General features: G+C 48.0%; 1 protein-coding gene across 1 annotated transcript in view; it reads right to left on the reverse strand.

Annotated features, from left to right (window-relative positions):
- FAM216A (family with sequence similarity 216 member A) overlaps nt 1–15,356 on the reverse strand; it is a 126,792-nt gene that overhangs the window by 70,690 nt on the left and 40,746 nt on the right. The window contains exon 3 of the mRNA XM_069214873.1: nt 3,766–3,911. Coding sequence (XP_069070974.1) covers nt 3,766–3,911 — 146 coding nt within the window. The remainder of the gene's footprint in view (nt 1–3,765; nt 3,912–15,356) is intronic.

Genomic DNA, 15,356 nt, shown 5'->3' on the forward strand with positions numbered 1-15,356 from the left:
CTCTGCTAAGCCTGCTGCTCGACCACACTACCACAAAATAGAGCATTAGTATTATCTAATTTTGCCACTATCAACCTCTAAGGGGAACCCTTGGACTCTGTGCACACTATCTCTCACTTTGAGATAGTATATACAGAGCCAACTTCCTAAATAATAATAGAGAAAATGTTTTAGGATAGGGGTAGGGGAAGTAGGAAGTGGGTAAGAGTAATGAGGTTAAGGTGAGGGGTAAAAGGGTTATATGTAAGGGGCTAATAGTAAGAAGTTAAGGTTAACGGGTTAAGGGTTATGGTGATAGGCTAAAGTAAAGATAAGAGATTGGGGCAATACTTTAAGGGAAAGGGATTAAGGAAAAAATGCGAAAGGTAAAGGATTAAGGGTAAGGAATTAAGGTAAAAGGTAGGGGGTAAATGTATTAAGAGTAAGACTAATTGGGTAAGGTGTAAATTAGCAGTGGCTAAGGGTGGGCAGTAGTTAAGTTTACGCAGTAAGGTAAAAGGTAAGTATTAAGGGTAACAATATGGGTAAGGGTAGGAGTAACAGGGTAAAGGTAATTGATAAAGTATAAAAGTAAGGAGTTATGTGTACGGTGTAAAAGGTAAGGGGTTAAGTGTGAGGGGTAAGTGGTTAAAGTAGAGGGTAGGGGTTCAGAGTAAGTGGTATAATATAAATATGTGGAATTATTGGATTTGGTAACCATTAAAAACTAAAATTAAGGAATTGACTTTTACAATTATTTAGGGAAAAGGGCTAAGGTAAAAATCACGAGTTAAGTGTGTTAACAATCAGATGGGAACAATTACATTGGAAAAAAGAAAGCTAACCCACAGAATGACAAGGAAATGGCAAACGAGGAAAAGGCTGCAAGGAGACTAACAACGTGGTTCCTTGCAATGATGGGTCGTACATTTGCACACTCGCTATATTTGTAATGCTTTCTCTGCAGACGTCTATCCTTAAATAGTGATTTACAAAGAATGAATATCTTGGTAGGACAAGTTATTGTGAAAATAGTGATGACGATCTATATTAAAACAGCACTGTAGCATTTTCCAAAACATATCTGTGGTATTCTGTTCACAATTTTATTGCCTACTGTCACCATCACCAAAAGGACCCCAATGAAAATATCTTATTTAAAAAATGTACTGAGAGGTATTAGAATCATTGCATAAATAACAGTAGCTTTCGACCAACAGGTAGTCAAGACTATTGTAGAACTATAACATTGAGCAATGGAAAAACAATTATATATTCTTGTTTGCACAAAATATCCTATTTGTGTAATAAATGTGCAGCAAATCATAGGGTGCCTAGTGTGGACGCACAGTCACATGGAAGGGCTTAACAGAACTGAATCACAGGTACTAATGTGGTCACTACATAAAGTGTAAGCTGAGCAGCTGCACCTTCATGAGTAGGTACATTTTTTTAGGTGTGTGCACCAATAAGTCTGACAAAGCATGGAAAGACTGAAACTTGTGTATGCTTCCTTTGCGAGCAGCTGACACTGCAGTTTTCACTCTATAGAACCGAGCATACCTACCAGGCAGCATGACAAGTAATATAATGTCACCATATACATCGAGAAGCAAATGAGCTATATACATTGAAAGGACCTGATCCCTGCAGCTACTGCATGCCCAGTTATTTCTGCAAGAACTGCAGGAAATCACTGCTGCTCAATGAGCGTATCGTAGTTCAGTAGCCTTTACACAGCTCTTCATACCCCTGACAGGGCACCGAAGCACATTACCATAAGGATTCCATGCTACTATATGCGAGTGCTTGAGAGGAAGCGAATGGGTTTATCTTGTGATCTATGTGGCTTTTTTTATGTACAAGTGGGAAAACACAAATGATGTCAAACACAACTGCCTTTGCGACAATTAACACACGAGATAGTATATATTAGGGTGCTTAGGAGGACTTTGTTCCATGTCACTGGCACAACTCCATGCATTACATAGAACAAACACGACACATCAAAAGTCAATTTTTGTTCATCCGTCCTGTCACCAAACACCCAGCAACCAAGATGTTTACTTTCATTTCATACAGCACCCTGTGTGGTACTTGGTGCTCCCCAAAGCACCAGCATGGGCATGCACGCCCACATCAACTTTAATAGGGCACGAAAAAAGCCTTGCAATGCCATGTGTCTAAGGTGAGTTGCCAGTATATGTACAATCCACCAATACCAATTTAACACTTCATTTTTTTTTATCTATACAGGGGAAACCAGAGCCACCTAAACCAGCCAAACTTTTCTGAACTTCATGTGCCATTGCCATCAAGTCATCTGCAAAACGCATTTAACTTTCAGTCCCACTGTTTCGCCCAGTCCAGAATGAAGGTCAAATGACATGTCAGGCATACTGTATACCTAGCTTTCTACGTCAACACACACAGACTGCAAAGCTAACTCAAAGGGCATCCAAGACCTGGACCTTTAAGAAATACGAAAGCACAGAGTGCAGAAAACGGAAAATACCATAATTCCACCAGCTAGAACCATTTATACTTTTAGGTCTGCCTTACCGAACATCATTCTACACTCGTCACAAATGCGGAGATAATCCAGGTGACACAGCAATGTATGCACGTCGACCACTACCTTTCATGTGTGGCGGTATCCACAAAGTCACAGCTGACATAACACTCTGTTCCAACACGGTGTTTACATTAAAGGGTCCACAAATGTGTACCTAAACAGAACACCTATGCTGATTATTCATGTGCATCAATCTAGGTAGTGGAGTTGCATATGAAAACACTGAACAAGATTTCGGTGATCAGTTTAAACATTTCGAATTATTCTAATTGATGTTTCTTCTAAAAACCTAGCATTTCTATCATGATTGTGCACTTAAATGTTTGCTCTCTAATTACATGTCTAATCTCTATCATCAGTTTAGCACAAAGCATACACTTCACATGTAAAACAAATATTTCGGTGTCTACATATATATATGATAGTACTCATTCACTTTATTTCATTTGGACTTCATCCATATACAATGGATGTATATCCAGATGACTTTGCTTCAGAGCCATGCTTCAGTTTGCAAGAAGAGTATATTAAGTTAATATCTCATCGAAGGAATTGATCTATACACATCGTCCAGTGTAAAGAAACTGTGTTCTTAACCCCAGTTCTGTATCCTTTACAACTGGAATTCCAGAATGTAACTTTGTTTGACAACGTCTAGTTAAGGTTCTGATTCTAAAATGTCTCTTGGTTTTTAGGTCTAGTTGAGGGCTCAGAGTTTTAAATGCCACTTCTGTTGATGATGTCTAGTTGGGGTTTGGTTTCCAAAATATCCCTTTGTTTGATGCTGTCAGATTATAATTTGTAGACCTACTGTAAAATCATTCACTGGATGGCCCTCTAAAATGATAGGTAGATGGGAACTCTCTACGTTACATGTTTTTACAGAAGGCTTTGACATTAATAGCTACAATTTTTGTTTTAACCGTTTGGAGCCTCAGACTTTCAAAAGCAAAGCTTTGTCAAATCTTACAAGTTGGGAGGCTCTACGAGAGAGGTGCAGGTGGGGTAGGAGAGTGATATTTGGATGTAATTGGAAAACATACTGAGCTGAAGCTCCTCTTTAAAACTGAATACAGTTCCCAATCCCAAAGAGAGTGTAAAACATCAAAAAATGTTGTAAATAAGTTGTACACTGTTAATAAAGCACAGTTTCACTACATAAAGCATCTCGCTATATCTGTCAAAACAGTATTTCAACTAAGTAAGTATACCTTTAGAAATGACAACGCCATCATAGATTTGGGGATTTGGACTTTTCGGACTTGTGGTTCAGAGCGTAGAGGTTGCAGTACTGTTTTTGTTTCACCTTTACCTTGCCCATATTTAACAATTTTTCCTCTGCTCACTTCAGAGGCTGCTGAAAGAAGCACAGAAAAGAACACATTTTAAGGGAAGAATGACTTTACTATCATTTATAATAAAATAGGGTTTCTGTTAGCAACAATGGGTTTCAGTTCCTTTTCTAATTTGTTGACCTCCGCATGTAGAGTGTGCCTCACTCCCCAGGTGGTTGAGATACAATGCCCTCTTACTACAACCTTGTGCGCCTCCGATTCTAACGCTCTAAAACCTGTAGAGTCCTTATTGATTTCCCAATACTGTCTCACTGCTGTGTTTAACCCGTCGCTGAACGCCTGATCCTGGAGAGCCTCCACCTGCATTCGCCAAGTGGGGATCTGCGAGCGTCTCCTGCCCCAATTCAATGTTATTCTAAGTGGTGAGTGATCCGATAGTGTTTTGGCCAGGTATTCTGACTTATTTATCAATTCGCATATATCCCGGGTCCCCCATATTATATCTATTCTTGTGTGTACTTTGTGGGGTATTGAATAGAATGAATATTCCCTCTGCTGCGGATGCTTTGTGCGCCATAAGTCATATATTCTCATGTCGCCCGCCCATGCTAGCAAGGGACTTCTGGCGGTTCTATTTAGTGTTGCTTTCGGGGTTATGTTTGACCTATCTAATTCTGCATTCGGTGTGCTGTTAAAGTCGCCACCCCAGATGGATGGGGCTGTGGGGTTTACTAATAATGCTGGGGTGAGTGTGCCCAGGAATTCAACTATCGCACTATTTGGGGCGTAGACACCGATTATTGACAATTGTTTCCCATCTAGCTGCCCCTCTATTACCACATATCTGCCACCCTGGTCTATTCTATGTGAGGTTTGGACAAAGGGGACACCTCCTGCTATCCATACCAACACTCCTCTGGCAAAGGCTGAGTACGTTGTGCCTACCAACTGTCCACCCCATCTTTCCCGTAATTCCTGTAAGTCAGGTTCCAGACAGTGTGTCTCTTGGAGAATGGCGATGTGTGCGCCCTGGCGTCTATGGCGTGCATATACCCGGGATCTTTTGCTTGGTGCACCCAGACCTCTCACATTCCACGTGATTATTTCATATTGATGCGCTGAGGGGTTTACGTTTGGCGCCATCTAGCATTGTGTAAAGCACCTGCCTGCGGTGCAATCCTGGTGTCAATACCCACACGGGTCACACCCAGCCCTACCTGGTATGTACGTAAGTCTATCAGCACTAGCAGTGTTTCCTGTGTTTTAAATTGACCTTTTGAGCACAGCGTATCTATCACCCCCCCTCCACCCAACCTGATTAAACCCCACACCCAACTATGAACTAGTGTTAAACTACTCAACACACTACTACTTAATGAGATTTGTATCCATGTGAATACCTGTGGGGGAGCTATATAGGCAACCAGATGTGGCTCACGTACGGGGCTCACATCCTTCCGCAGACATGGTCTGCGTGTACATCTGGGCGCTCCCGGGTTGTTTACCCCCTCCCTGAGCACATAATCAATGACATTAAACAATGTTTTCGGTAGGGGGGGATGAGTATTTTAAAAGATACTTGTGGTCAGCGGCTGCGTCCTCCTTCGTGTGGGAGCACGCACAGATGATCTGTGCCACCCTACAAGTTTGTCGCTCATTCCGGAGGGGGAAACAGCTGGTGTCCTGTGTCTACAGTGCGTCCGCGGATCTGGGTGTGAGCTTCGGGCCCTTTAGTACTTCTGTTAACGTGGAGTCTGAGCTGGCCGTGTCAGATTTCGGGCTGTCTGCAGGGTTCTCCCGGAGTGCCTCAAAGGAGTTTTGCGTGTATAAAGGAGTTTCTTTCAAGGCTTTTGCCCTTTCTTCTGCTGCCTGTTTTTCAGTGGGTTGTCATTTGGTTCTTTTCTTGGAGCGCTTCCGCAATGGAGTAGTGAGCCATTCCTCTCCTTCGTCCGTTCCAGCTTGGGGTAGTGCCAGACCTTTGGCGTGCAGCCACGTCCAGGCATCCTCAGAGGAAGTGAATACGTGAGTGCGTTCATCTGATATTATTCTCAGCTTGGCAGGGAACAGAAAGGCGTATTTAATATTATGCTCGCGGAGGCGTGGCTTAATTTTTACATAGGAGTTGCGTTGTCTCTGTACCTCCTGGGTGAAGTCTGGGTATGCATTAACTACTGAGTCCTCATGTCGAAATGGGCCTTTGCTGCGGAACTGCTGTAAAATTATGTCGCGGTCTCTGTAGTTTAAGAATCTTGCTATCAGCGGTCTAAGTGGTTGTCCTGGGGCCGGGGGCCTCCCCGGGACTCTGTGTGCCCTTTCCACAGAGAAGAACTTAGATGGCGCCCCATTTAGCACCTTCTTGGTCAGCCATTGTTCTAAGAATATTTCTGTATTCTGCTCTGTTAGCTTTTTGGGAAATCCTAAGAAGCGTACGTTGTTTCGCCGGGATCTACCTTCTGCTTCTTCAGCGCGTCGCCATAGAATCTTCACCTCTGCATCCAGCCGTTGTATTTGTTTTTGGTTATCCGAAACCGATGGGTTCAACTCTTTTAGCACCACTTCCGCTGATTTCACTCTCTCCGCCAAGTTGCAATGGTCCACTCTGAGTAGGTTCAAATCTTGTGATACTGTGTCTATCCTGTTCTCCAAGGAGGTTTTAGTGCCCATAATCGCCTGTAGTACTTTTTCAAATTGTGTGGAGTGGGCTTGGAGTGTGCTTTCCAATGATTGTAGAGTTGGTACTAGCAGTTGATCGCTTGGTGCCTGTCCTTTTGTGAGTCGGTCTTGATTTTTCACGGATTTGGTTCTTCCGGCCATGATGCGTTGCCGTTGGTCAACTCGCAAGGAGCTGAGTGGCGTGACAGTGCGCCGCTTGGGCGATGGATTCCGCTATTAATGCGCTCGCGCTCTGCAGAATGGGATTCCTCCCCGCGTCTCAGCCAAGTCGATTTACGGCCCTCCCTGTGCGAGAAGGTCAGCGGCTGAGCCCGGCACACACGCGCCCGTAACCAGCGGCGCCTCTAGGCATCAAGTGGCCTGCCGCGGGGCCATGTGACCGGCCCTCTCCGCTCCCCGCAAGTGTGTGCTCCCCTACCCCCCGATAGGGTTAAGTGGGACCCAGATGGCGACGGCGCAGAGTGAGGTGTAGCTGGAGAGGGGGGTGAGGGGGCTCCAGACTCACCCAGCCTCACGGCCACCTCTCCGATCCTGTGTAGTTATTATAGTTGCCCCCATTGGCAGTGGGGGAGGAGGTCCTCTAACGGCAGTCTGCAACTGCCTCTTCGCCACCCCTGCACCACCGCCGAGCCCGGGCAAGTCTTTTCCCTTTGCGGCGCGGCTCTCACACTCCCGCGCCGAGGCTCGACCGTCTCGCCGCCCCGCCTGTTCCACTCTCGCCCGCCGGCAGGTCCCTGCAGAGCGACACGTATTCTCGGAGCACTTCACAAGCTCCTACACGCACCCGGCTCGGAGTTAGGCCGCCGGGGTGCCCCGCCCGGCGGCAGGCACAGAAGGGCAGTGGCAATCACCGAGCCTCAGGGCGAGCCGGAGCGGGAGGGGAGGTGGAAGGAGAGCGGGCAGCCCTCAACGCCGACCCCCACGAGCGAGAGTCCCCCCCCCGGGACGCCCCCCTCACTGTGCTTCGGTTCCTCTCGGCCAGGCCCAACGGCGACACCTGCGCCGTCTCCGACTCCACGGGCCTTCGTAGGGGAACCACGACATTTCGGCCGCCAGCTCCGTCGCGGCCCGCACTCCGGCCCGATCACCACGTCGCAGCCCGCGGACCCGCTCGGCTCTTGGGAACCGCCAAATCCTTGGTCCAAATTTCTGTGCATATATGCACCACTCGCCAGTCCGGGAGCGCCCTGCAGCATATTATACGTGGGCCCGAGTCGGAGCTCTCGTTTAAGCGTCCGTCTCGGCCGCCATTTTGGCTCCTCCCCTCAGAAATATGTATGTTACCTATTTTTTAATGTGAGCCAGCTAACCTGGTGTCAGTGACTGGAGGTGGGCGAAGAGGTGTGCTTAGATAAGCTGACAGGAGCACACAGAAGACTACTGCAGTAGTCATGTCTACTGGAAATAACTGCAGAATTGCGTTCTGCTTTGATCCTGGTGAAGGGTACTTTGTGACGGCAACTGCAGGTAGATGTAGACAGAGGACTTCACTGGATTATGTCTTGTTTGGATTCTTGTGGTCTTGTGCAGCACTGTCAGGCGTAGAACTGTATGGGAAATTCAGTCATTTTCAAGTCTCAGCTTGACGCCTGATGGACATACCCTCACATAATTTGTGAGAAACACTGGGGAACGGGCAGGGACCAACTCTCTCACCCCCCAGGTCAGTGCAATTGACGGGCAGAAAACATGTCGGCAGGCAGATACAGCTGTGTCTACTACCTGAAGAACATGGCCTTCACGGAGTCAGAAGAGGCCTATCTGCCCCTGGCTAAATCTATTTGGGTTTAGGAGAGATGTTCTTTTATCCAGGTAACACTCATGGTTTATATATCGAGGCTTGAAGAGTGGACACTCTGTCATTCAAATGGCTGCGAGGTCTTTACCTCATCTTCCCTTACTTCCCTGTACTTTGCCATGTATTGGCTAAAATCAAGAAGGAAGCGTCTCTATCGATAACAATGGTTCTGAGGTGCAGGAGAAGGCACTGCCCCCACGCTCATGTCCCAGAAGAACGAGTTACTTACCTTCGGTAACGACTTTTCTGGTGGATACGTTAGCTACCTGTGGATTCCTCACCTAATGAATACTCCCATGGCGCCAGCATTCGACGGAAATCTTCTTACTAGTCTCTGCACGTCGACGAGGACGTCACTCTAGCCCACGCGACGCCGTCTGACGTCATACAGGCAATAAGAGGTCCTCGACGACGTGCGGACGTCAGTACCAATCATTTTTTACGTGCATGAGAACAACCAGGCAATGCAATGAAAGAGCAAGGCAACATCCCATTACATTGTAAAAATACACAACATTGCATGAATAACTGTAAATCTTTTATATATATATATATATAAAACTCTCTCTTTTCAAAATATATATACACATCAAGTATATACACGACGATATATACATATATACATATATATAAATATAATATATACAACATCTATTGCACCCTCAAAGACCAAGAGGAGCGTACTCAAGGATTACTTGGTAAGACCAGAAAGGCAACGGGGAGGCGGGTGGGACCGTGAGGAATCCACAGGTAGCTAACGTATCCACCAGAAAAGTCGTTACCGAAGGTAAGTAACTCGTTCTTCTGATGGATACAACTACCTGTGGATTCCTCACCTAATGAATAGAGTCCCAAAGCAGTACCACGCCCGGCGGTGGGTGCCTAAATGGTCAAACCAAGAAATCCTGCAGCACTGACCGTGCAAAATGGCCGTCCCTTCTAACCTCAGAATCCAAACAGTAATGTTTTGCAAAAGTGTGAAGGGACGACCAAGTTTCGGCCTTGCAGATGTCGACCACAGGAACACCTCTGGCCAAGGCCGAAGTGGCCGACTTAGCTCTGGTGGAATGAGCTCTAATGCCCTCAGGAGGATCCTTCTTTGCCAAAGAGTAACAGATTTTAATGCAAAGAACAACCCACCTGGATAGTGTTCTCTTGTGGACTGCCTTTCCTCTCCTCTTGCCCACGTATCCAATAAACAGCTGATCCTCCAGCCTGAAGTCCTTTGTTCTATCAATAAAGAAGCTCAACGCTCTCTTTGGGTCCAGACGGTGCAGTCTTTCTTCCTCTTTGGAAGGATGAGGCGGAGGATAGAACGTGGACAAAGTAATTGCCTGAGCCAAATGGAAGGGTGAAACAACCTTCGGGAGGAAAGCAGCCTTGGTCCTCAACACCACCTTATCCCCATAAAAAGTTGTATAAGGGGGCTTTACCGATAAGGCCTGCAACTCACTCACTCTCCTTGCTGATGTTATAGCTATCAGGAAGACTGTTTTTAAAACCAAATACCTTAAGGGGCAAGAATGCATAGGTTCAAAAGGGGACCCCATAAGGAAAGTCAGGACCAAGGACAAATCCCATTGCGGCATAACGAATGGCTTTAGAGGATATTTATTTAGAAGACCTTTCAAGAATCTGATAACAATAGGGGATTTAAATAACGATGGTTGGTCTGGAAGACATATGAAGGCTGACAAGGCCGATAAATAACCCTTAATGGTAGCCACTGCACAACCTTTCTGCGCTAGAGACAGAGCAAAAGACAAAACGTCCGATAGATGAGAATGCAAAGGATCAATCTGCCTCTCTCCACACCACGCAACAAATTTAGACCATCTATTAGCGTAGATAGATTTAGTGGAGTGTCGCCTGGCCGCTAATATAACATCCACTACCTCAGGCGGGAGAGAGAAGGAACTCAGGTTGCCCCGTTCAATCTCCAGGCATGAAGGTGCAGACTCTGGAGGTTGGGGTGTAGAACCTGCCCCTGCGACTGCGAGAGGAGGTCTGCCCTGAAAGGGAGACGGAGCGGAGGGCACATTGAGAGTTGGAGAAGGTCGGAGTACCATACCCTCCTTGGCCAATCCGGAGCTATTAGGATGACTAGAGCCCGGTCCTGGCGAATCTTCCTCAATACTCGAGGAATCAAGGGTATGGGAGGAAACGCGTAAAGCAACTGGCCGCACCAGGTTATTTGAAACGCGTCCCCCAACGCTCCCTGCATCGGATACTGGAGGCTGCAGAATAACGGACAATGCGCGTTCTCTCGAGTGGCAAACAGATCTACCCGAGGAAACCCCCACCTCTGGAAGATTAAACGGACTTGATCTGGATGGAGACGCCACTCGTGGTCTGCCGAGAATTGGCGACTGAGACTGTCCGCACGCACGTTCAAGACTCCGGCCAGATGGTTTGCTATCAAGCAAATCTGATGGTCCTTTGCCCAGGACCATAGTCAAAGAGCTTCTCTGCAGAGAAGGTACGACCCCACTCCTCCCTGCTTGTTTATGTACCACATCGTGGCAGTATTGTCCGTTAGGACCTGTACCGACAGACCACGAAGGGAAGGGAGGAAGGCCTTGAGAGCCAGACGTACAGCCCGTAACTCTAACAGATTGATGTGAAACATCTGTTCCTCTGGAGACCAAAGGCCTTTGATCTCCAGATCCCCCAGATGAGCTCCCCACCCTAGAGTGGAAGCATCCGTTATGACTGTGGCCACTGGTGGCGACTGCTGGAACGGCTTTCCTTGTGAAAGATTGTTGCTTGCAATCCACCACTTCAAATCCACAGCAGCATCTCTGGAGATCTTGACAGTACTCTCTAGATCCCCTTTGTGTTGAGACCACTGCCTTCGGAGGCACCACTGAAGAGCCCTCATGTGCCAGCGAGCATGCGTGACCAACAGAATGCAGGAGGCAAACAGACCGAGCAGACGAAGGACCTTGAGGACTGGAACTACCGCTCCATTTCAAAACATTGGAACCAAATCCTGAATATCTTGAATCCGCTGAGGCGGAGGAAAGGCCCGACCCAATGTTGTATCCAGTACTGCCCCTATGAACAGGAGGCGCTGAGAGGGCTCTAGGTGAGATTTGGGCTCGTTCACCGAAAAACCCAGGTCGAACAACAACTGGGTTGTTGACTGCAGATGATGCGACACAAGCTCCGGGGACTTGGCTTTGATCAACCAGTCGTCCAAGTAAGGGAATACTGCTATCCCCTTCCTTCTGAGTTCTGCCGCAACCACCGACATCACCTTCGTGAAGACTCGAGGTGCTGAAGTAAGACCAAACGGAAGGACCGCAAACTGATAGTGTTGCGATCCCACCACAAACCGGAGATACTTCCTGTGTGACTTGAGTATTGGGATATGAAAGTAAGCATCCTGCAAGTCGACAGACACCATCCAGTCTTCCATGTTCAACGCCAAAAGCACCTGTGCTAGGGTCAGCATCTTGAACTTTTCCTGCTTGAGGAACCAATTCAAGATCCTCAGGTCCAGAATTGGTCTCAAACGACCATCCTTCTTGGGAATCAGGAAATACCTTGAGTAACATCCTCGACCCCTTTCCTGCTCCGGGACCAACTCCACCGCGCCCTTTGAAAGGAGGACTTGCACCTCCTGTTCTAGCAACAGGAGGTGTTCTTCTGAACAATAAGAAGGGCGGGCGGGATGAGGGGCGGGAACTCCCGAAAGGGAAGGGTGTAGCCTTTTCCCACAATACTGAGAACCCAAGTGTCCGATGTAACAGTCTTCCATTTGGTGAGAAAATGCTGTAATCTTCCCCCTACAGGAGAGGAGTGAGTGGGAAATGGTGGAAGCCTAAGGCTGCTTCCCCTGCTGCACCCCGCCAGAGGATGAGGAAGAGGCAGAGTGCTGCTGAGAGGCTCCTCTGGTGCGGACCCTACCTCTCCCCCTGAAGGATCTATAGGGATGGGAAGAAGCAGGTTGCTGATATCTCCCCCGAAAGGAAGAGGAGGAAGAGCCACGCCCAAATCCACGAAACCTCCTGAAGAATCTGGAAGAGGCCGTGGAAGAAGGAGCTTGGAGCCCTAACGACTTAGCCGTGGCCCTGCTTTCCTTAAAACGTTCCAAGGCCGAATCAGCCTTAGCTCCAAACAGTTTGTCCCCATCAAACGGGAGATCCAACAATGTGGACTGTACATCTGCAGAAAAGCCCGAGTTACGGAGCCAGGCCTGCCTCCTTGCCACCACAGTTGTGCCCATTGCCCTGGCTACCGAGTCAGTGGTATCCAGTCCCGTCTGGATAATTTGGGTCGCAGCAGCCTGGGCATTTGAGACAAGATCCAAAAGACCCTGGGGAAGCTCTGTAAACGAAGAGGAAATGTCATCCATCAGAGCATGAATATACCTCCCCAGGATACAGGTTGCATTGGTGGCTTTTAACGCCAGACTGCAGGATGAAAAAATCTTCTTCGACTGCGCCTCTAGCTTCTTTGAATCTCTGTCCCCAGGCACCGTCGGGAAAGAACCAGGCGCTGACTTGGACGAACAGGAGGCCTGCACCCCCAAGCTCTCCGGCGTAGGGTGCCTAGATAGGAAACCAGGGTCAGTCGGAGCCGCCCGATACCTCCTGGCCACGGCTCTGTGAACTGCTGGGGAAGATGCCGGCCTCTTCCACACCTCTAACACCGGATCCAGCAGAGCGTCATTAAATGGCAACAGAGGCTCCGCCGCGGCTGAAGCCGGATGTAGCACCTCTGTTAAAAGGTTTTGTTTTGCCTCCACCACCGGCAAAGGCAGGTCCAAAAAACTGGCTGCCTTCCGTACCACTGCATGAAAGGAAGCAGCCTCCTCAGTATATTCCCCCGGGGACGAAAGGTCCCACTCAGGGGAAGTGTCCAGCCCACTGGCCGACTCCAGTCCACGCTCCCATCACCAGAGTCCTCTAGCTCTCCTTCCTCTAGGGCTCGTTGGTACTCCTGCTCTTCTAATACACGGAGAGCACGTCTCCTTGAATGAAGTCGTTGCGCAATACGCGGAGTCGACAATGCCTCCGCCGAAGTCGAAGATCGGCGCCGATCTTCAGAAGCCACCGACGCCGCGTCCGGCGCCACAGGTAACTTCGGCGCCGACGAAAGAGCAGCTGAAGCAGATGGACCCACCGGAGTCACAGGCCGAAATCCCGACGTCGACGGGATGGAAATCCCCGGGGCCAATCCTTCTGAAGCCACCGGAGCGGCCACCGGCGCCGACACTGGCGCCGAGCCCACGTTCCCAAACGGGAGAAAGGGCATAAAGGGTGCCGGCCGAAGAGGCGCAGGATCACCCAAAGAAAAGGCCAAAGGCCCAGCCGGAGCACCCCCTGGAGCCATCTGTTGGAAGATGGCATACATCGCATTCAAGAATGCGGAACTATCGGCTCCAGGGGTGGGAAAAGCCGGATACTGAGGTGCCTGTCTCAGAGGCGACCCCGACGCCGGCCTCGGCGTCTGCGCCGGAGAAAACACTTGAGGCTCCAATACCTCAATCACCGACGCCTGTCCAGGTGAAGTTGGAGACGCCGGAGAGGGCAACGGCGTCGAAGGATGCGGCGTAACCGTGGGACTGATCTCCCATGTCCTTCGGCGCCGATCCGAAGACCTGGAACGAGTCTCCTTTGAATGACGCCGAGATTCTCTACGGCGCTGGGAGTCTCGATGACGCCGATGTCTTGGAGAAGAAGACTTCTTGTGATGTTTCTCCTTTGATTTTGCCATAAACAGCTTCGCCTCACGTTCCTTGAGGGCCTTTGGATTCATGTGCTGGCATGAATCACAAGTCGAGACGTCGTGGTCGGAGCTCAAACACCAAAGGCAATCGGAATGAGGATCCGTCACCGACATCTTGCCTCCACACTCACGACAAGGTTTAAAACCAGACTTTCTCTGCGACATTATTACCACAGCGAAAGACTACGCAGCAAGATATACACTGTAACCACAAAAGTAACAGTTGCTCCCTCGAAGATAACCGTTTCGAATGCACGGAAAAAAGGGAACTGACGTCCGCACGTCGTCGAGGACCTCTTATTGCCTGTATGACGTCAGACGGCGTCGCGTGGGCTAGAGTGACATCCTCGTCGACGTGCAGAGACTAGTAAGAAGATTTCCGTCGAATGCTGGCGCCATGGGAGTATTCATTAGGTGAGGAATCCACAGGTAGTTGTATCCATCAGAAGTCTGATACACTAGAGTGGCCTTTACAACCATTGCTATGTCTTCTCCACTCTCCCATCCTCCTGCTCCAGACCATGGTAAAGCTCTACCTCTGTCTGGAGGTTGAGAGGGTAGGTGTTACAGTCAAGCACTCCTTGGGCTGTACCTTGTACGTTTTATAACAAATATGAGCATAGGTCTGTATTATGAATTCTGTGTCTGTTTTATTTATGAATACCTGGCTTTGAAGAAGCCATAATGGGCTGGTCATATCTTCATTTAATAACTACTGAGACTAAGTGCTCAGATTACATATCTATTACATATCTGTAATCTCCATTGCTTCATTCCTACTGTTTCTTGCCAAATTCATGCTTTCCATTCCTCACAATTTATAGGTCTGGTCTGGCTTCAGTGTTTGTTCCAGACCTGAGTTAGAGAGATTATACTACAAAACTGTGGGGACCCTTTTAAAAGGAGCAGGGTTCTTTGTTAATAATTGATGTGGCAGGTAGGTGGCTGAACAGTAGAAAAACACACATCTCCTTTAGTAAGTACAGGACAGAGCATTATCCTTCTTTATGTGCTAGTACTACTTTACATGCACATGGCTGCTCAGAACTTTCAGGGGATGTCTAGGCTCCACAGACTGATATCAGTACAGATCAGAAAGAATGTATAACTTTACGGTTGAAAAACATATAGGCTTAGAATATCAAATCTTAATTGTTGTCCAGGAGAGTCTGATTCCCAGAGAACTTTGCATGTTGAGTCTTTTAGTTTCACTTTTGCCATTATGTATGTTCCAGATAATTGAAAATGCAAAAACCAGGACTCACTGTAAGACATGTGAAATGGTACCACCTGCCAGATA

The sequence above is a fragment of the Pleurodeles waltl genome, chromosome 11 (genome assembly GCF_031143425.1).
Source record: "Pleurodeles waltl isolate 20211129_DDA chromosome 11, aPleWal1.hap1.20221129, whole genome shotgun sequence".
Classification (NCBI taxonomy): Eukaryota; Metazoa; Chordata; class Amphibia; order Caudata; family Salamandridae; genus Pleurodeles; species Pleurodeles waltl.